The 21,150-nt window shown below is 38.5% G+C and overlaps 1 protein-coding gene across 1 annotated transcript in view; it reads left to right on the top strand.

Moving 5' to 3' along the window:
• Window positions 1-20,710, top strand: part of fam114a1 (family with sequence similarity 114 member A1) — a 45,002-nt gene extending 24,292 nt beyond the window's left edge. The window contains exons 8-14 of the mRNA XM_043693073.1: window positions 943-1,069; window positions 3,091-3,173; window positions 7,384-7,536; window positions 8,546-8,685; window positions 13,207-13,279; window positions 13,934-13,987; window positions 16,945-20,710. Of these exons, the coding sequence (XP_043549008.1) occupies window positions 943-1,069; window positions 3,091-3,173; window positions 7,384-7,536; window positions 8,546-8,685; window positions 13,207-13,279; window positions 13,934-13,987; window positions 16,945-17,046 (732 nt within the window). The 3' untranslated portion in view covers window positions 17,047-20,710. The remainder of the gene's footprint in view (window positions 1-942; window positions 1,070-3,090; window positions 3,174-7,383; window positions 7,537-8,545; window positions 8,686-13,206; window positions 13,280-13,933; window positions 13,988-16,944) is intronic.
• Window positions 20,711-21,150: the final 440 nt, after the last annotated feature.

The following is a 21,150-nucleotide window of genomic DNA, read 5'->3' as shown; positions in this document are numbered from 1 at the left end:
GTGGCAGATGGAGTTTAATTCAGATAAATGCGAGGTGCTGCATTTTGGGAAAGCAAATCTTAGCAGGACTTGTACACTTAATGGTAAGGTCCTAGGGAGGGTTGCTGAACAAAGAGACCTTGGAGTGCAGATTCATAGCTCCTTGAAAGTGGTGTCGCAGGTAGATAGGATAGTGAAGAAGGCGTTTGATATGCTTTCCTTTATTAGTCAGAGTATTGAGTACAGGAGTTGGGAGGTCATGTTGCGGCTGTACAGGACATTGGTTAGGCCACTGTTGGAATGTTGCGTGCAGTTCTGGTCTCCTTCCTACAAGGAGAAAAGATCTACAAGGATCTTGCCAGGCTTGGAGGATCTGAGCTACAGGGAGAAGCTGAACAGGCTGAGGCTGTTTTCTCTGGAGTGTCAGAGGCTGAAGAGTGACCTTTATAGACGTTTACAAAATTATGAGGGGCATAGATAGGATAAATAGGCAAAGTCTTTTCCCTGTGTTGGTGAAGTCCAGAATTAGAGGGCATAGGTTTAGGGTGAGAGGAGAAAGATATAAAAGAGACCTAAGGGGCAACCTTTTCACGTAGAAGGTGGTATGTGTATGGAATGAGCTGCCAGAGGAAGTGGTGAAGGCTGGTACAATTACAACATTTAAGAGGCATTTGGATGGGTATATGAATAGGAAGGGTTTGGAGGGATATGGGCTGGGTGATGGCAGGTGGGACTAGATTGGTTCAGATATCTGGTCAGCATGGACGGGATGGGAATGGAACGGTCTGTTTCCATGATGTACATCTGTATGACTCTAAATAGGAATTTAAATCCCTCCAAGCTCGTCGAGTGGAATCAGTGGGCATACTGCCAGTTTTGGAGATGTATGTCAGGTCCATGCCCTCGAAATTCCATTGAATATCCTTAAATCATAATATCGAAGGTTGTTTGTTGTTTTTCCAGGTTCAGTCGGTTTTGATGTCTCTCACAGGGGAAGAATTGGAGACTCTGAAGAAGGATTTGATCAGTATTAAAGAGGTTTTCTTACTCAAAGAATTAAATACAGGGGAAGAGCACGAGGACAAGCAAGGTATCCTAATGTGATATTAGTGTCTTTCTCCTCAGTTTCTCAAAAAGATGACGTGAATAATTAACACTTGAAAGCTGTACAGAAATAACAGTTGTGATGTAACGACAAGCGAAGAATTTTAGTTTTTGTTTTCTTAGAGAATTTTAATCATCAGACTAATTAGTTTAGGAACTCTGGATTCATTAAGCTCTAGTTATCCAAATTGTAGGCAATGTGTCTCTGCATACAATTTGAGTTCAGTTCAATTCAAGACATGAATGTATCTATTGATTAAAATCTAATTTGTGTTATTTATGATAGACAACAAAGCAGCAACTTTTCATATGAGCATTTTTTTTACCATGCCATTACCTTACCGAAAATAGAACAGATCAATTACAATAAAGCCATCTCCATAGCGGATGATTATGGTAGTTCATATCCTACATACAAAGAGAAAAGATTGGGTCATTTAATCTTCGGAGCTGATTTCCCCATGCATCGCGCTCATGATTAGTTTGCGACCTAATTGTTTATACCTGCCTTTGACCCATATGCCTTAATCACTCTGGATAACAAAACTTTAACAACCTCAGATTTAAAATTAATGATTAGATTAGAATAGATTCCCTACAGTGTGAAATCAGGCCCTTCTGCCCAACAAGTCCACACCGACCCTCCGAAGTGTAACCCACCCAGAACTGATATACTTAAATTTCCATTGGTTAGAATCCCAAACTTCAAACACCATTTGTATATTGAAGCATATACTATTTTCACTCCTGAAAGTTCTGGCTCTGCTATTTAAGCTCTAATGTTCTAGAATTTACAACCAGCAGACATAGGCCTGAGTTTTTGGTCCTTTCTTTGGAGTGTGGAATCTGACAATTGCTCTGCAAACCCAACCCAGAAAAAAGTGTCTCGGATGACTGAATTTTCAAGTGAAAGATTTGCAGGTGAAATGAGAATTGGACCCGCCACTCTCAAGAAGGAGTTCAGAAGCAGCCACGTGGACAGTTGGTTGTCGAGGCAGGCTGAATAAGGCCAACTCAGTACTTCAGAGCAATGAAAAACAGCTTAAAAAAAAACACCTTTAAAGCTTATCAGCCCATCCCAACACATCCATGTCCAATTTATGCCCCATACCAACCCTTCATATCCTCCATGCCAATCTCTGCACCTCCATCCACTCTCCATATTGCCATACCCTCCGTGTCATTCTGTGCTACTCTACCCAGCCCATATTGTCTTTTGAAACCTATGGACCAACTAAGTTCCAACTTATCCTCCCTAACCTTTGCCCTTGTAGCCTCCATGCTGACTCATTTAGAATGTACCATGGTCAGACCTCAGCACCCATACTGAGTTGAAATAAAGTTCATAAGTGTCTACTTTTTATGAATATGGATGAAAGACAGAAAACCGAAGTGGAGTAACAGAATCAGCTTGAAAGAGTGAATGGCTTACTTGTGCTTCTTCGAGAGTGAGACATATCAAATTCACTATATAGGAAGGTGCAAATTTTCATCTATTTTAGCAATGTAAAGAGCTATTCTAATGCATAGCTATTGTGAGAAGCATGCTACCATGGTCTATGCCATTTGATAAATAATGTATTGTCAAAGGATCAAAAAGTACAACAGCTTAAGCCCAATTTAAACAAAATGTATCAGTTGTCTTTAAATGTGCCAGAACTGAATTCTCCAGTTGCACAAATCCAAATATCTTTAACCAACATATCCGATTAACTTGTTACAGAATTTAGATTTCCCAATTAATTCTACATTCTTCCCAAAATAAATTCCTTGTGAATGGGAACATGTACTATGCAATCAGATAAAATAATTTACTACTACTGCTACTACTATTACTATTACTACTACAAGTAAAGATTGGAAGTATGGTTATCTTGCTTGAATGTAGCACATTAAGGTAACTTACAAAGCTTTAGAAAAAAATCACTATGGACTGTTATTTTAGTTAACTTGAAAGTGATGCAGAAAATGCTGTAAAGGGATTAACTGCTATTTTGTTTCTGGCAGGTGATGATAATGAGTTTGTATACACGCTAACTGAGCTGCTATTTGAGTTGCACGTAGCTGCTACTCCAGACAAGCTTAACAAGGCAAGTAGAGTTTGTAAATAATTGTAGTACATTTACGATGTGTTTTGAGGAATGGTGATGGTGTGTGTGGCGGTGGAGTGGGGATGGGAGTGGAGGCTAGGAGTGTTGGAGTGCTTCTTCATGTAATGTTTCTGCAAATAAGAGATCACATTTTAAAGCCTGTAATTCTTCCCTGAATTAGAATGTAATGCTTTAACTTGCATGGATTTATTCTCATAATAGTTTGATTTGATGGATCATTAAGTTTCACTCGCCATCTGAAGCAAGTGAGGTGAGGTGATATAGGGGAATGCTTTGTCTCTTGTCTGGTAGCATTTTCAAAAGGATCAGTAGCCATGTGGGAATTGGGGAAAAGAATTGAGAGTGAGACTGATTCTCTGCATGTTGGTTCTTGCTAATTTCCTATTGGGCTGCTGTTTGAGTCTGCAACAGATCAGAAAAGTAACTTGTCTTTGTGAAGTTTACCTTTTGCCCTGCGTTGCTATAAAACACAAGCAACATATTTAAACCTCCAAAGCATGATTTCTTGTCTATTTTAAAAATGTTGAGGTGAGGGAATTGAGAAAAGTCTTACTTTTGACTGCCCCATAGGATGATGGCACCTGAGTCTTTTCAGATGATGGCAGATTGGGCTGTATTTGGGGCTTGCTGTCACTAAACCCGACCATACTCTGCTAAGTTTGTATCAGTGATCAGGAACTTTGCAATTGGAACTGCACTTGTTCAAGGTCTACCTATCGGATCTGTCCTCTGACACTATCGCTGCCACTTGTGACTACTTAGGTACTTCTTTGGAGGTCTGTGTGAGGCTGGCTTGTTAAGCTAATAAATAGCTTAAGGGCTAACTGCAAGTCATTGTGTCTGACCTTTTCATAGAACCATAGAATCCCTACAGTGTGGAAACAGGCCATTTGGCCCAAGTCCACACCAACCCTCCAAAGAGTAATCCACCCAGACCCATTCCCTTACGCTATTACTCTACATTTCCCCTGACTAATGCATCTGATCTATACATCCCTAAATACTAAAGGCAATTTAGCATGGCCAGCTCACCTAACCTGCACATATTTGGACTTGTGGGAGGAAACCAGAGCACCCGGAGAAAACCCACACAAACATGGGGGAAAAGTGCAAACTCCACAAAGTTGCCCCAAGGCTGGAATTGAACCCTAGTCGCTAATGCTGTGAGGCAACAGTGCTAACCACTGAGCAACCGTGCCGGCCATCCTTTCTTACCTATGTTTAAATCACTTTTGTTATTTTTAAAATTATAAAGGTATTGCAACCTTGCAAGTAGCAGTCAGTAGTTGAAGAGGTTTTCATTGTGATCTGACACTGATTTGTTGTGTCTCTCTTTCCCTATGATTGCGTCAGCTGATTCTTTCTTCCACTGTTGGCATAATTTATCACTACCTTAGCTTGTGATAATCATGGTTTAACAGAAGAATGTTTGTATATTTAAATTAAAAGCGCGGATTAAAATATAGTCATTTTCAGATGGAGCCTGAATTGTTTTATATTACAGTTAGAACTAATTTGAAACTTGCAATGATAAAGTACTTGTGATGAGGTGTACAAGGTAATTTGGCTGAAAGAAGAGAATATCACAGAAGTTCTTGTGGTAGAATTATACTGGGCGGGGGATCTACTGCCCTTCATCATTGGCAAAGCCAGCATTTGATGCCTTTCAGAAAATTACGATCTGTTACCTTGAATTTCTGTTGCCAATACAGTGAAGGGGCTTCTGTAATCAAAACAAAGTACTGGAAGTGCTCAACAGATCAGGCAGCATCTGTGAAGCAAAAGACAGGATTCATGTTTGAAATCAATGATAACTTGAGAGCACTTAAACTCTAATGAAGGGTTAATTCAAGAGTTCCAGACTACTGGCCCTGGTGACAAGAAACATCACCTTGGGTTTCCTTTCCTTTGTTGTCAGCTGTTGTCTTGAGCTAGTCCTACAACAATGTGATTACTTACCTATAATGTGGTGCAGCAAGCTATACTGACATGCCAGAAGCACTAAAAGCCCCGCAACACCTCAGGGACATTTATAATAATGGTTTTTTTGAACAATTCATAAGTTGACCCAAAGCATTTTGTTGCCCGAATGCAAATACATCATTTATCCGTTATCCAGATTTCTAATCATTAATAATGTCTAATAATCATCATCAGCATTTTGTAGCTCAGACATTCTCAGGTCAATTATAGTGAAGTATCTCAACCTTTTTTTTTTACTAAAGCTAACTATGAAAAAGTGGATCAAATTTCAGTTGTTCCTTTGTCATGTCACAATTATTGTTCAGTATGTTGCATCTCATAGTCTTTAGTCAACCATTAGAGGATTTTGACTTTTTAAGGAAATATCAGCTTTGAAAAATAAATATTTTGTGAAGTCACCCAGCAGACAACCTTCTAGTGCTTTAATAGAAGCAACATACTGTGGATTCTGGAAATCTGAAAAACAGAAAATACAACAGAAACTCATAGATTTGACAGTATCTGTGGAGAGAAAGTTAATATTTTGAGACAATTATGACTGTTCTCTAGAATGTATTAACAGCTCAATTTCCCCCGTTATTATCCTGCCCCTGCCATAGTATGGTTGGCATGGTCAAGCAGGAGCCAGCAGCCAACTTTTAATATGTTTTTAGTAAGATCGGGAGGGAAGGGGAGTACTATCTTTGCACAGTGCCTTTTGTGCATTGTACCCCTCCAGAAGATAGTAACTGCTTTCTGTCTTCCTTCTCTTGCGGACATTAAAACGTCACATTAATGTCTCTTCCCCAGCCCTTTCCTACAACCCTCCACTTTACCCCTCTGCTCCATACCTGAGTCTGAGATCACATTGACACTTACAGTCTCTTCAATGCGCAGTACTGAGCTCTACCTAATCAGATGTTTTTTCTCTGGGTTGATGGGAGGGGATGGGCAAGCAGTTCCTCACCACACTCGCAGCACCCATAATATTCTGCCCATGGTTTCAACAAAAAGCTTTCTATTAAATTAACGTTGGTAATGCAAGCACATAAGTTTTTTATTCTAATATCACTTTCATATATTAAAATTGTTATTTGATGATCTGAGCTACTACTTCCTTATATAAATTGTAGTATTGCAGTATCTTGTATCTGTCCTGACTGGTTTTGAATCTGTATAGAGCCGCTGAGTATATTTTCCGTTTTGATTTATGATTAGTGAGCTTAATTAACATTGTAGAGAAAGTGAGGTCTGCAGATGCTGGAGATCAGAGCTGAAAATGTGTTGCTGGAAAAGCGCAGCAGGTCAGGCAGCATCCAGGGAACAGGAGAATCGACGTTTCGGGCATAAGCCTGAAGAAGGGCTTATGCCCGAATGTGTTTTTGATTTTATGATGTTGAAAGTCATGAAGGCCTGTATTTTTGAGTTCAGATGACTCAGTTGGTTTTAAAAAATGGCATGTAGGCCTTGATTCCAAGACTTCTGAACCAATTCCTAGGCTTTCCAATTTTTACCAGGGCATTTTTTAAGAATGCAGAGAAATTCTGCTCATGAGCCCGCACCTGGCACTCCCAACCTGACTGACTCTATTGCCCCATGAATTGTTCCTGCGCATTTTCATGGAGACAGGCCAGGTTGTTAAAGATATGTGGTCTACAACCTATCCTAGATGTGCTGAACAGTAGTGTACACGAAGGACGTTTTATAAGTTCAAACATTTCTCATGCACATAATTCCCCCCACTCTTTATGCCAGGGTATGCCAATCCACTCAATCCCTTATAAACAAAGTGTCAAGCTAGGGCAATTCTTAAGGTTATTCAAACTATGCACTGTATAGAAACAGTGCATTTTATGACAGTTATATGTGTAAAAATAACGTCAAAAACAGACTCCTTTTCTCTACAGTCCAATAAAGTGACAACAATCCAGACCTTTCAAATAACTGAAACTACACCCACTTGAAACTTTTTAATGTTGTATAAATAAACAGTGTAAAATTAATAGCAGAGAGCAAGCAGGGGCTCAGGCATTTCAAGAGATTAAATGGGTGCATAAGCCTCAGCCAAGGGCTAGCCTCATTAGAATTCCTGTTCTATTTTTAATCTGCTGTGATTATATCACACGTATGATCACATACTTAAAATACTATTTAAAGAAGAGAGTCACATAGTGATCCAAAGTATTGAAAGTCAGCTGATATCTTAAATTGACAATTATTTTTCCAGGCAAGGAGAAAGGCTTATGACTGGGTGAAAGAGACCAATGCTTTGCTTGCAGCAGAAGATAAAGAACTGGGATCAGAAAAAAATAATGAAAAAGAGAATGAAGAAGAGAAACTAAAATACAAAGCAAGTCAGAAAGACAAAATATCTGTAGAGGTAAGGATTTTCTAAGCTGTAAACTAGATGCATCTGCTAAAATTAAAAGATATTCTCAAAATTGTTAATACTAAGTTCTGTTATGCAAATGTACAAAGCCTGTTTTTTCAGCTATAGTGTCCAGCAGCAATCTAATTTTGCAAAGCTCACAAAATGTACCACTCAGTTTCAATATAAAGGCTGCATCTTGTCATTTTGTTTTGGATGAAATACTGTACTGTGGATAATTCGGGACAAATAAGCTTTATTTGGACTCTGTGAATTTAGAAGATTACATGAAAAAATGCAGATGAATTGATCATTCATTTCAGTATTCCTCAACATATTTTGATGTGTGCACAATGTCTACCATATTTTATTTATTAATTTAATGGGATGTAGGTTATTGCAGACTAAGTGAGTATTTATTGTTCATCCTGAATTGCTTAGAGGCAGTTCAGTGTTAGACACATTGCTGCAGTTCTGGACTCGAACATACTTGGCTAAATTAGTAAGGATTGCATATTTCCTCTCCTAAAGGCAATTAACAATGACTACATAGTCGCCATTATTCTGGTGCTTTATTCCAGATTTTTATTGCAGTCAAATTTCACCATCTGCTGCAATAAGACGTGAACCAGTGATCTCTATGTGTAGCATCGGAGGTTCTGGATTATTAATCCAAGAGAAAACCACGACACCACTGTTAGTAGATAAACCAGTCACCAGCAAGTACCTCTCCAGGCCAATTTGTTCTTCTCACCACCTTCCTATGAAAGTCCACAAAAAGGGAGATTGTACCCTCCCATCTTAAGATCTCTGGGCTGTACCTATGAAGGAGATTAGGAACGGCAATAAATGCTAGCCAGCTGGCGAAGCCCATGTCCCACAAATGAACAAAAATTGCCATTTGGGGCAGATGATGGATTACTGGTAACTGCAGTGTGCCATTCCAGCAAGGAGAATGGAATAAAAATTATGGAGAAAAATATTTATTTGTAAAGAAAATGTATCTGTGATTTCAATGCAGGATGTTTTGATGTTATCAATTGAGAGTCTGGCTGAGATAACAGCTCGCTGCATTGAGCAACTCCATAAAGTGGCTGAGTTAATGCTCCATGGACAGGATGTGGAGAAGTCAGCATTGGATCAGTCTAAAATCCTCACTCAGTAAGACTTAAAACTATATTGATGTTCATTTGGGATTGTTTATTTGACATATTCAAAAACATGTATTCAATATACCATGATTAGAAAAACAGACAATATTATTTTATGGTTCCTTGTTATTAAAATTAGGAAATAAAAGAAAACATCCCTCAAGTGCTAAACTAATGGATTTATGTTACAATAGTTACAAAAAATTCTAACAAAGGCAATTTTCTGTAGATGATAGCATTTGCTGCCAATATTTGCTTTCAAAATTTTCTCTTTTAACGACATGCTGCCCCCACCTAGCGCACAATCTAAACAAGTGTGCGTATAGCTTATCCCAGGTTTCTGTTTCGTTTCAACTGACTGCAGAAATATTTTCCAAATGTTCAAATTATCTTCACTATTCATGCACTAAATCTATTTAGATCTCCACATGAAGATGACTATTATTTTCTTCCCATGTTGTGGTGGTGCAATGTGAGTCAGAGATTGATGCAGCATAGAAATAGGCCCTTCAGCCCACCACGTCTATACCAACCAAACTCCACTAATCCCATTTACTTGTACTTACGCCAGAGCATACTGTGCCCCAGCAATTTATGTACTCATCCAGATGCTTCTTAAATGTTTTGAAAGTACCTGCCTCCACCACTCTCTCAGGTAGCACGTTCTCTATATCTACTACTCTCTATGGGTGAAAAACCTTTTTCAGAGATCTCCTCTAAACCACTTACTCCTCACCCTAGCTTATGTTCTCTGGTCTTAGACGCATCTCCCATAGGAAGAGATTATCACAATCTTCTGTCTAAGCCTGTCATAATTTTGTATACCTCAATCAGATCTCCAAGAGATTTCTCTGCTACAGAGAAAGCAAACGCAGCCTATCCAGTCTCTCTTTATAACTAAGAATTTTCATCCCAGGAAATATCCTGGTGAATCTCCTCTGCGCCCTCTCCATTGCAGTACATCCTTCCGATAGTATGGTAACCAGAGCTGCACACAGTATTCCATCTGTGGTGTAAATGATGTTTATAAAGTTCTAACAAGACTGCCTTGCCTCCATTCTAAACCCCGGCATATGAAGGCACGAAGCCGATATGCTTTCCTCACCACTCTGTCTACCTATGCTGAAGAAGGGCTTATGCCTGAAACATCGATTCTCCTGCTCTTCGGATGCTGCCTGGCCTGCAGTGTTTTTCCAGCACCACAATTTTCAACTCTGGTCTCCAGCATCTTTCTCCTAACTCAGGGATCTGTAGACTTGTACACAAATGTCAGGTTTCTCCTCAGTATTCCCTAGGGACCTACCATTCGCTGTGTTTATCCTTCCCTTACAAAATCTCCCAAAATATATCTCCTCGCACCTATCAGACTGTAGCCAGTGCCATCTGCCTCACTATCAATACCACCACTAATTCTCATGTCATCTGCAGCTTACTAATTAAACCTTCTAGTATTCACATCCAAACAGTTAATGTCCATGACAAAAAGCAAGGATCCTAGCTCCAATCCCTGTGGTACACCATCAGTCACAGACTTTTAATTGCAAAAACAACCCTTCAATATTTATAAGTCAATTTTTGATCCAGTTTGCCAGCTTGCCTTGGATCCCGTGGGTTCGTCCTGTTGAACCAGCCTTCCATGTGGTACCTTGTCAAAGGTGTTGCTGAAGTCCATGTCTACCATATCAACTGCAGTACCCTCATCAATATATTTAGTTATCTTTACAAAAAAAGCAATTAAATTAGGCAGACAGGATCTCCCTTTCAACAAATCCATGCTGACTCTCCCTGATCAATCCCTGCCTTTCCAAGTATTGATTAATCCTGTCCTTCAGAATTGTTTTCAATAATTTCCCTACCACTGACATCAGACTAACTAATATATAATTACCTGTCCTATCCTCTTTTTGAACAAAGGAACTACATTAGCTATTCTCCAGTCATCTGGCACTTCACCTGTAGCCAACAAAGTATTAAATAAATCCACCAGCAATTTTCTTCCCTGCCACTCCTAACAACTTGGGATATGTCTCATCAGACCCTTAGGATATATGCATCTAAATGCCTGCTAAAACATTTAAAACCTCCTCTGTATTAATCTTAACATGTTCCAGAATCTCACCATCCCAACTGATGTCCCCTGCTACAATTGTGGATATAGATGAGAAGTATTCATTTAAGACTTCACCCACATCTACTGGCTCCATACACAGGTTGCCCCTTTAGTTTCTAACAGGTCCCATTCTTTCTGTGGTAATCTTCTTGCTGTTAATATACTTATAAAAAGCCTTGGGATTTTTCTTGATCCCATTTGCCAAAGATATTTCTCGGCCTCTTTTTGCCTTTCTAGTTTCCTTTTTAAGCAGTCTCCTATACTATCTATACTTTTGGACTACTGTGTAATTCTGGTCGCACTACTATACTATTAAATTGGAAAGGGTTCAGAAAAGATTTACCGGGATGTTGCTGGGATTAGAGGTTTTGATTCATAAGGAGAGGCTGGATAGATTGAGGCATCTTACACTGGAGCGTGGGAGGTTGAGGGGTGACATTATGGAGATTTATAAAATCATGAAGAACATAGATAAGGTAAATAGCAAAGATCTTTTCCCTAGGATGGGAGAATTCACAACCAGGGGGCATGTTTTTAAGGTGAGAGGAGAAAGAATTAAAAGGGATCTGGGTGGTGTGTGGGACTGGTTTAGTCTGAAAAACTTGGTCGGCATGGATGAGTTGGACTGCAGGGTCTGTTTCCATGGTATGGGACTCTCTGACTTTTGAAGGGCTCCCCTTATTTTTAACATACTGTACCTGAAGCATGTTTCTCTCTTTCACTTTATCAAACTCTCAATATCCGTTGACATTCCTGGACTTACTGCACTTGCCCTTCACTTTTAGAGGAAAACTTTGGCCCTGAATTCTCATGATACTACTTTTAAAAAATTCCCACTTTCAAAATGTAGATTTACATGCAAGTAGCTGCTCCCAGATTATATTTGCCAGATCTTGTCTGATGATACTGAAGTAGGCCTTATCTCAATTTATCTCTTAACTTCTGCACTATCCTTATCCCTGACTTTGAAACTTAGAGTCATGGTCACTATCCCCAAAACGCTTGCTGGCTGAAACTTCAACCGTTTGACCAGTTTCCCTAGGATTAGGTCTAACACTAGTAGGCAAAAGTAAGGACTACAGATGTTGGAGATCAGAGTCTAGATTAGAGTGGTGCTGGCAAAGCTCAGCAGGTCAGGCAGCATCCGAGGAGCAGGAAAATCAGGGAGCCTTCATTCCTGATGAAGGGCTTTTGCCCGAAACGTCGCTTTTCCTTCTCCTCGGATGCTGCCTGACCTACTTTTCCAGCACCACTCTAACACTAGTAGACCTATCTACTAGCAAGAAAAGTTCTCTTGGATGTGATCTTCAGTTCTTCTCTGGAAAAAAAAAGGTAGATATTAAATGCTCCATGGCTTTGGTATTAGTATGTTCAGAGGAGTGTGAATTTGTCAGCTAGCTGGCCATCACCTTCCCTAGTGCAACCCCATTTAAAAAAAGAGGAAGACTGGGTGCCAGGATCATCGGCCCACCCGTGACATCTGTGTAAATAAGTAAGCATCCATTCAGCTTTTAATAAGCTATTTTAACCCTGAAAACATGCTACCCATATCAAACTGCAGTTGGCATGCACTGTTGGACCAAAGCAGGCACACTGTCTTTAGACATCTTGTTTGGGAGGTGCCTTGTGTTTATTGAAGTAACCTCCAAAATGCCAATAGTAACTTCAACTACCAGACAGAATCTAGCCCCTCCACCACTGTCTACCTATTCCCTGGGCTCTAGGATCCCTCCCACCATGAAACCCATGATTTACTTTCTTGGGGCAGCCACGTTCCTTTTCTGGCACTGCCAGCAAAGATGGAGCTGGCAATCAATCAGATGATTTAGCAACTCCTGAAGGTGAAATTTCCTTCTGAATGAGAGGTATAAGTCTCACTTTGCCAGTTTAGCCTGCCTGCAGCATAGCAGTGGGACAGGCTTACAAGGAGCATGTTAGCTTACAGTCAGATTTCCATCTGGATTGTAATCTGATGTTGAGTGATCTACTGATCCTCCCTTCTGCAAATTTCTACTCAGAGTCATTTTTGAAATAACTCTACAGGGGCCTGTATTCTGTCACCAAGTCACCCTTTATTTACACGTGCATTGTACCTGACACTGCTCTGGCTTCCTCAGAGCCATCTCGTGGAGTGAACAGAACCTCTGACCATCTTGTTTGTCTCTCAGCCAGGGCTCCCTGATTAGAACAGATTAACAGCCCCAGTCAGGGAACTCATATTCTATGAGGTGCACCTGACTGATCTTGTTATAATCAGTACAACTTTACATACTAACAGTAGTTCAGCCCTGTTTAACTATCTTGGAAATGTTGTGAAAGTTTTCAGGTAACTCTCTCACCAAGCCTTTAAGCAAATTTGATGATTTCCATTTTGTTTTGTAATCACATTTTCTCACCAGGTTTTATTTCCTTCTGGTCCAGGCTAACTATTGCAATGTGTACAGAAGTGTCCTCTTTGTCTAAGAAATTTGCTTCCTGTTTGATTCGAGCAGGGGTAAGTTCTTGTAGTTATTCACTATCATTTTTACTGCCTTAAAGTTGTGGATGATACTTGCTTCAAACTGTTGCATGGACTTCAGGGTGCCAATTGGGCTAAACAATAATTTCACAATTCACAAGAAGTTCAATATGGTCTGGGTTTGGAGAATTTATTGAAGCAGTACAGGTTAAAATGTTCCATCAAGTAAGAAAGTACTTTGCTGAAATACATTCAAAACAAAATATGCAAAGATAATTTTCTCAATGTATATTCATGGTTTTTTTGTAACAGAAACAGGATATGAATACTTCTGGAATTCCTCCCATATTTTGAACAGTTGTCCAATTTAATATAAGACTGCATAAGGCTTTTGTGAACACATGCTGTTCAGCAATTCATACACATTGCCACAAAACCTTTTGCTATTTAATCTCTTCAGCCCTAGCCACATACCTTTCCCTTTGTTCTTCCTCCCCTTTCCCACTTATCACTTACTCAAAACCTATTGCATTTCAATCTTTCCTCAGTTCTGGTGAAAAGTCAATATCAACCTGGAATCTTAAATCTGTCTGACCTGATGATTATTTCAGTTTTCCGGCAGTAGTTTGTAACCTATGGCAGATTTGGTTTAATTGCATTTGTGAAATTTTCTACGCATTATTTTTACAGGCTAAAAAGAAAGCAGAGGTTTTAAATCCACAAATAAATACTATATTATTTGAGGTGAGCTTTACACTTTTTGAAATAATGCCTATACAATATTCTACAATATATTACCTTGCTTTATTTGGGGTAATATATCTTACCTGCTGTTTATATTTGCTTAAACATTAAGGTGCCTTGTTTAATTTTCAGAATACAGAAAGCTGTTTTTATGCTTATCTGGTGTATTGACTGAAGGTCAATTATGGAATATTTGTCTGATTTCATGCCGTAGGATTAACAGATTGTGTGCTTTCAGGCTCTAAGACAGTATGAATTCGCTAATACAGCTATCTATGTTGTTCTATTCCTCTGCATTTTTCCTGTACTCATTTTTTAAAAATGTTGATTTTTCAAATATTGATCTATTCTTTTCAAAGCTATTGTGGATCTTTTTCCATAAATGGATTTTTGTTGAAGTTGCCTTGTGAGTAATAAGGTGCTTTCAAAAAAGAGCAAGTTTAGGTACAGATTAGATACATTCCTACAAAAAGGAAAGGAATGGCATCCAAAGCTGGAGTTTCCAGGATGACTAAAGATATGAAGAGCCAAATGAAACTGAAAAAGGTTTATGTTAGGTGTCAGCTCATAATTTAGTAGGGAACCATACAGGATTCAGAAACATGGTAGAACTGCAAAGAGAAGTAAGAAAAACAAAGTGAATGTTCAAAAATCAATTAATGGGTAACATAAAGAGGAAACACAGAAATATTTTTTATTAATGTCCAAGTAGTAAAGAAAATGACCAAATAGGGGAAAAATTGATTTGCTTTTATATAATGTAGTTCACACCCACAAAGCACTTTACCTCCGACAAAGACTGACGTTCCATTGCAGTCCTGTCAGGGGTGTGGTGTTTCAGATGAGGTACCATGTGCTTGCTCAGGTTGATGTGCAAGATTCCATTGTACTATACATTTCTTCTTTCATTGTCACTGGGTCAAATTCCTGGAATTCCCTCCCTAAGGGCATTGTGGGAAAAACATACAGCACGTGGATTAGATTAGATTCCCTACAGTGTGGAAACAGGCCATTTGGCCCAACCAGTCCACACTGACCCTCCGAAGATTAATCCACGCAGACCGATTCCCCTCTGACTAATGCACCTGACACTATGGGCAACTTAGCACGGCCAATTCACCGGACCTGCACGTCTTTGGACTGTGGGAGGAAACCGGAGCATCCGGAGGAAACCCACACAGACACGGGGAGAAAATGCAAACTCCACACAGACAGTCGCCCTAGGCTAGAATCGAACCCAGGTCCCTGGTTCTGTGAGGCAGCAGTACTAACCACTGAGCTACCGTGCCACCCCTGACTGCACCTGTTCAAGAAGGCAGCTCACCATCAGCTTCTAAAGGGCAACTAGGGATAGGTAATAAATGCTAGCCAGCCAATGATGCACATGTACCGCGAGTGGACAAATAAAAACTTTAAAGAACTATTTTGAAGTAGAAATTATCCCCAAAGCCATGACAAATATTTATTCCTTAATCTGTATTTTATATTGATTATCTGCTCCTTATAATGTTTGTGAGAATTAGCTGTTGACGACTGCATCTGCTTCATTACAATAGTCTCTATGCTTCCAAAAAGTGAAAGGTGAGACATGAACGTTTACTGAGTTCTTACACCAGTCCTCATGTTCTGTACCTGGTACAAATTGGATGATTGAGTATGGAGGTTCAGTTGTTGCTTTAGAAGGTGCCAAGGACTATGAACATGGATGGAGCACATAAGTTGGCAACGAGTTGTATTGGGGGGTGCATGGAAAAGACCTTTTAAGATTGCCCTTCCAAAGGTTCAGGACATGGTTCCCCATTCTCTGAGGACCTATGACCAACTAGTCATAGTGAAGCTGACCCAAATAGATAAAAATAACATCTGAGAATTTACCCAGCAGTGGAGCCAGCCATGTTTGAAGTGCACTGTGTGGGCTTGCTACTTGCACCTTTATCCTGCACCAGGGAGCTTTGAAAGTACAGGGAATGGGATGGGAATCCTGGAATTGGTCCCCACCTACCATTTTAAAGGTTTCCAGAATCATTCTGATTCCACAAAGGTTCCAGCCCTTATGTTGTGAACAGTCTGGATCATTCCTGGAAAATTAGGGGAATCAATACTTTGACAAAGGTGCAAGATTTGTGGTGGGGATCAAAGTTAATGACTTCAGTCACCTCCACGTTTAGCTGGAGGAAATTATAGCTCGTGTAAGTTGAATGAGATGATGGAGAAAGCACTATGTATGCTTTTTCCACTTGTTTAAGTTCATTGTACAGCACTAAGAAAATATTTTCTCAAAATGCAGGACATCTTCCTCTACTGTGATTGATGCATTTGTTGACCGTCTCTTCTGTCAACATTTTTTTTCCCCCAGTCTTCCGGAAAGAGCATACTTAGCTTCCAATTTTCATTTCTAATGCATGCAATGCAACAGCAACATTGTAGCCCATCCTCCCTTTATAGATTTTTATAAATGATCAGTGTTTTATCTCTTATTTCTGATTGCCATCATTTACAATTTTCTATTTTTACTTTCTTAGGGTGTAAGCTTGTGATCGTATTGTATCTTTTGTTGGATGGTTAGGTCAAAGCCCCATTACTTTTTTCAATGAACTAGAAATACAATCAAACCATAGATGTTACCAATAACTCCTAATCTATGCTGCTGACTGAACTGTTGCTGTAAACTGTGTAATGCTTTGGGCTGGATTTTACAAGATATGCTATGGTGATTCACTATTTGCCATGCAGTTATTCATTGCTGAGAAAATTGTACAAACACCTAGTATAATTTATCTGCTTGCAAGTCACACTATTTGCTTGGAGAATTCCATTCTGTGTAAGTCCCTTTTGAAAGTGAGCCAATTGATTGGGAAGCAGGAAGAGTTTCTTATTGGGTTTGGTTATGAAGAGTATGAACTTATGTCAAAAAATTGTTAACATTTAAAGGAACTAATGTGCCTTCATCTTTACAGGGCTCTAACAGTACAACCTACATTCAAGGTGCATTTCAGTTACTGCTTCCAATTCTTCAGATTTGCCACCTGCAGTCCAACACCAACAAAGTGGACAACTAGGAAACCGTGTGACTATCTTTGCATTTATTAATATGAGATTTTGAATTGCAGAATTTTGGACAGCTAGCTGGAAAGTTGGCAGGAGCCTGGTTCTGCTCTGAAAGGTTTACACTAAAATTGTAGAAAAGAAATATTAGTAGAATTTGTTAATTTTGTAAGCATAATTATAACACCAATTGCCTTAATTTTTGGAAGATCTAAAATAATGCAATGAAATGAGTATTGTTCTGTGGTGTACCATACTCTTCGAATAGCAATGAATACTAATAGTACATATATCAGATTTCTTAACTCCAGTGCCTGAGCCATCTGAGGGTGTAACTCATGCATTAACTTTTACAGTATTTGAAAATCTTTTCAATTTCAAATTACCTTTTATCCACAGTGAAAAACACTATTTGTGATAATAATTAAATCACAGCATCGATACAAGAATTTAGCTTCTACTCACTTGAGAGTGAAGATGCACTTTTCTATTTTAGTAACAGTAAAAACTAGACAACTGTCAGTAATATTTTTGCAGCATTATAATAATTTCTTTAGTGTTGCAAGGAAATAATGTTTTGATTCAGGATGAGAAACAAGAGTGTTATTTATTGTAGGGATTGTAGCGAATCACTACAATGCTTTAGATGCAATAAATGAATAAAGAGTGAAGGTTAAAGGTTACTGTATATTTTAAATTTCTTCTTGAAAATTTCTGCTGAATAGCCATTATTAAAAATATTATTGATATAACCTACACTAACCTGAAATGAACAAAAATAAATGCTTGCTGGTTAAACACATAAGCATTGACCTTCCACAGAGCTATCCTAATCTCCCATTGAAGCTTCAATGAGAGTCCAACAGAATCTTAGAGAATAAATGCAAAAATGGCAATTTCACTAGTATCTCTGTTTATCACCAGTGAAGTTGTCACTCTTTTTGGAAATTTGATCGTATATTTCTAATTTTTTTTTCCTTTAACCATGCATTATATATTAGAATACTCCTCTTCTTGTAATCCAAGTTGCAGTTTTCTCAAGATTTAGATGAGTTTTATGTCATGTTTTAATTTATATAAAGTAATTTGAGAAGTTAAACAATCAGAAATGAATAAAGATTTGAGGTTGAACTTATAGCCCCCACAATGCTGGGAGCAGAGGCTGACCACCATTAAAAATTGTGCCATTGTTGGTGTATCAGTGCCCCTGCTTCATTCTCCTAGAGCAAGATAGTGAGAGCAACAGGTATACCTACCTGCTTGTGCAGAATGGCCAATTAAACTGGTTGGTGACCAATTGAAAAACATTGATTGGGATTTTCCATTTGGCCTACGATTTCCTGTCTGTGATGGGGAATGGTTTTCAGTGCTCCAGGCAGACATGAAGACCTCTCTCATTTGCCAGGGCACAGCACCAATTGCAGATCACAGCATCAGTAGGCTTCTTTCCTATCCTCCTTAGCTGTGACCCGCTGCAAGGACCATTTTTGTTTAATATCTAGAAACATTGTAACTAGGGCCTCTGCATATTGGGGTGCAGCCTCACTTTCACTTTAATGTCAGAGTCCAGCTGCTGCTGCTTCCTAGCTGGTGGGCTGTGACTATAGCTCCAACTTAACAATATGCCAACCACTCTTAATTTTATAGTGAGCTTACCTTCTGACCCATTATCAGCTGCTCCATCAGAAAGTCCACTAAGTGCTTGTTTCCCACACAGCACAGTCTTCTGACCCCTAGGCAAAGCAGAGGGCAGGACCCACAGCCTAACAGGAAAATCCTATACATTTTCATGATGTTTTGATTTGCGTTAAATTAACAAAAAACAAAATATCTGTAGTTTAATACAGTAAGTAAATACAATTTTGTCTAGATTTTGTTTGCTTAGTCATATATAAGTATAAAATGGATAATCATTCAGCTGTAAAGTCATGGGCACAAAAGGCCTGCACTTGGCATTTGTTTGGTGAAACAGGAGAGGCGGGTACATATCTAATTCTTCTAAGAGATGGACAACGACTATAAAACTAAAGAGAAAACTGGGCTGACCTTGTCACTGGCCCATATTTATTTCCATAATCTTTGTCAGAAGTTTGCGTTCATCTGATTTTAATAATGTTGTCTATGTATTGGCTGGCGTGTTCACAAAAAGGAAGTGCAGTCTAAACACAACACCTGAGAGTAACAGTATTGAAAAGCACAACGTTTGTAAAAGAAGTTCAGGAAAACCTTTGTAACATCAAGTTCCTCTTTCTAAAGATATTAGTACCAAATTAAGTGCAACGCTTGTTTTTATTAATGGTTCAGATACCAAAGGTGATATCGCTGAGTCCCACCTTCTGTTTCTGGCCTCTAAGAGGTGCTAGTGTTGGCCTCAGCATCCGAGGCTGCTGCTTCCAGTTGTTATTCAGTAACTCCTGATGGAGATGGCAATCTTTGAGAAGATATTCAGGCAGTGATTGAATAACTAGTCATCAATTGCAACCAAGGCTCACAGATGATGAATGGCTATTTGGATACAATAGTGGGGTCAGCCAGTGTACATGGAGCCACATTCAAGGAGTCTAAATGTCTCCAGTTTTGTTTTAAAATTCAAATGGTATATGACTGTATTATATACAGCTGTATAAATTTTACATATTGTTATTGAAAAATTGATGAATTATTTATTGTTTAAATTGCATTCAGAGTACAAAATGTCTAACCATCTTCATGATGTAGTAGGAGTGAAATGATCGCATACAGATCTTAGCAAATGTTACATGTAACTGATACACATTCCATTGCTGTTTAGTCAGTTGAAGTTCTGTTCAAGTCAACAGAGTAAATAATTAGGCCATCAGATTTTCATGTTTTTTTTTCTGTTAATTTGTCAAAAAACAAAGCAAAATCATGTTCAATCAATGTCTTTTTTAGGTTATAACGTTCTTTGCAATCAGAAAAATTACTTCTATAAAAACTTATTAATCAAAGCAGGTATGTTTGGAAGAGGCAAATATTTCCCTGAAAATTATTGGTGAGAGCCAGTATCCGATTTAATCAGACCTAACCTGAAACTTAGAAAGGAATAAATCAACAAGTTGTCCTATGTTTTGTTTTCATTTGTGCTTTATCCAAATAACAGAAAGAATATTCAGCAAGAGTGCAGCATTGAAACCTTTCTCGAAGGCATCAACATTTCTCTGTAAAAGAAATGATAACTGTTGTTTTATGCTTTTTTATGTTTACTCAACCTTCGTAGTCTTGAAAATGCTATTGATAATGGCATGCATCTGCTTTTCTATGGAAAGAAAATGCACTAAACAACTTTACAATAGAGGTTAGTTAACATAGTCAAAGGAACAGAATAAACAGAAATGTTTGGCTGCCTCATTATTAAAATTAATTCCTATGATAATATAAATCCAGAAGTTTACAGTTTGTTTTTCTGTATATCACATTGTAGTTCTCATATGAAGGAGGCCAGTTGGAGTTCATATGGGGCAATAATTCAAAACGTGAAAAAATATTAAGCATTCAATTGACTCTTAATATTTAGACCTGAAACATTCTGTACTGCAAATGATAATTAAGTTAGTGAATAGATTTATAGTAAATTTAGTGAGCAGTTATTCTGCTCAATAGATTCCTCCTTCATTTTTTGTTAATCATTTTGGCTTGAATAAATATTACTGAGGGAAATGTTTGTATTGTGTTTCATTATTGTATACACTACACTATGTCCAATACAACAGAATTTCTTTTCCTCCCACTTAAAAAAAGATTTAATATACTTTTGATGTTTCGATTTGAAAAAAATAGTATCTAAAATGATAATTAACATTGCTCAGAACAAGGCAGGGTCTCAATACCTTTCTTTACTTGCACTGAGGGTTGCTTAATCGTTGCTCTCGAGCTGTGACCTTCAAAGCAAACTAGTTCACACATGAGCATGTCAGACCATTAACAGATACAGGCCAGCAGGTTTTTAACCTTATTTTATGTATATTCCTGAAGGCTAGATGACGTGTATTTGCAGGAGTTGGCTTTCTGCAGAGAATAATGTGTAATCAGGTAGGATTAATACGAGATCTCATAGTTAAGTAACATCTAGGATTAGTAATCGAAATGTGGTAGTATTT

The sequence above is a fragment of the Chiloscyllium plagiosum genome, chromosome 1 (assembly GCF_004010195.1).
Source record: "Chiloscyllium plagiosum isolate BGI_BamShark_2017 chromosome 1, ASM401019v2, whole genome shotgun sequence".
NCBI classification, from domain to species: domain Eukaryota; kingdom Metazoa; phylum Chordata; class Chondrichthyes; order Orectolobiformes; family Hemiscylliidae; genus Chiloscyllium; species Chiloscyllium plagiosum.
Note: the sequence above shows the minus strand (reverse complement) of the source record. Positions and strands in the feature narration are given on the sequence as shown.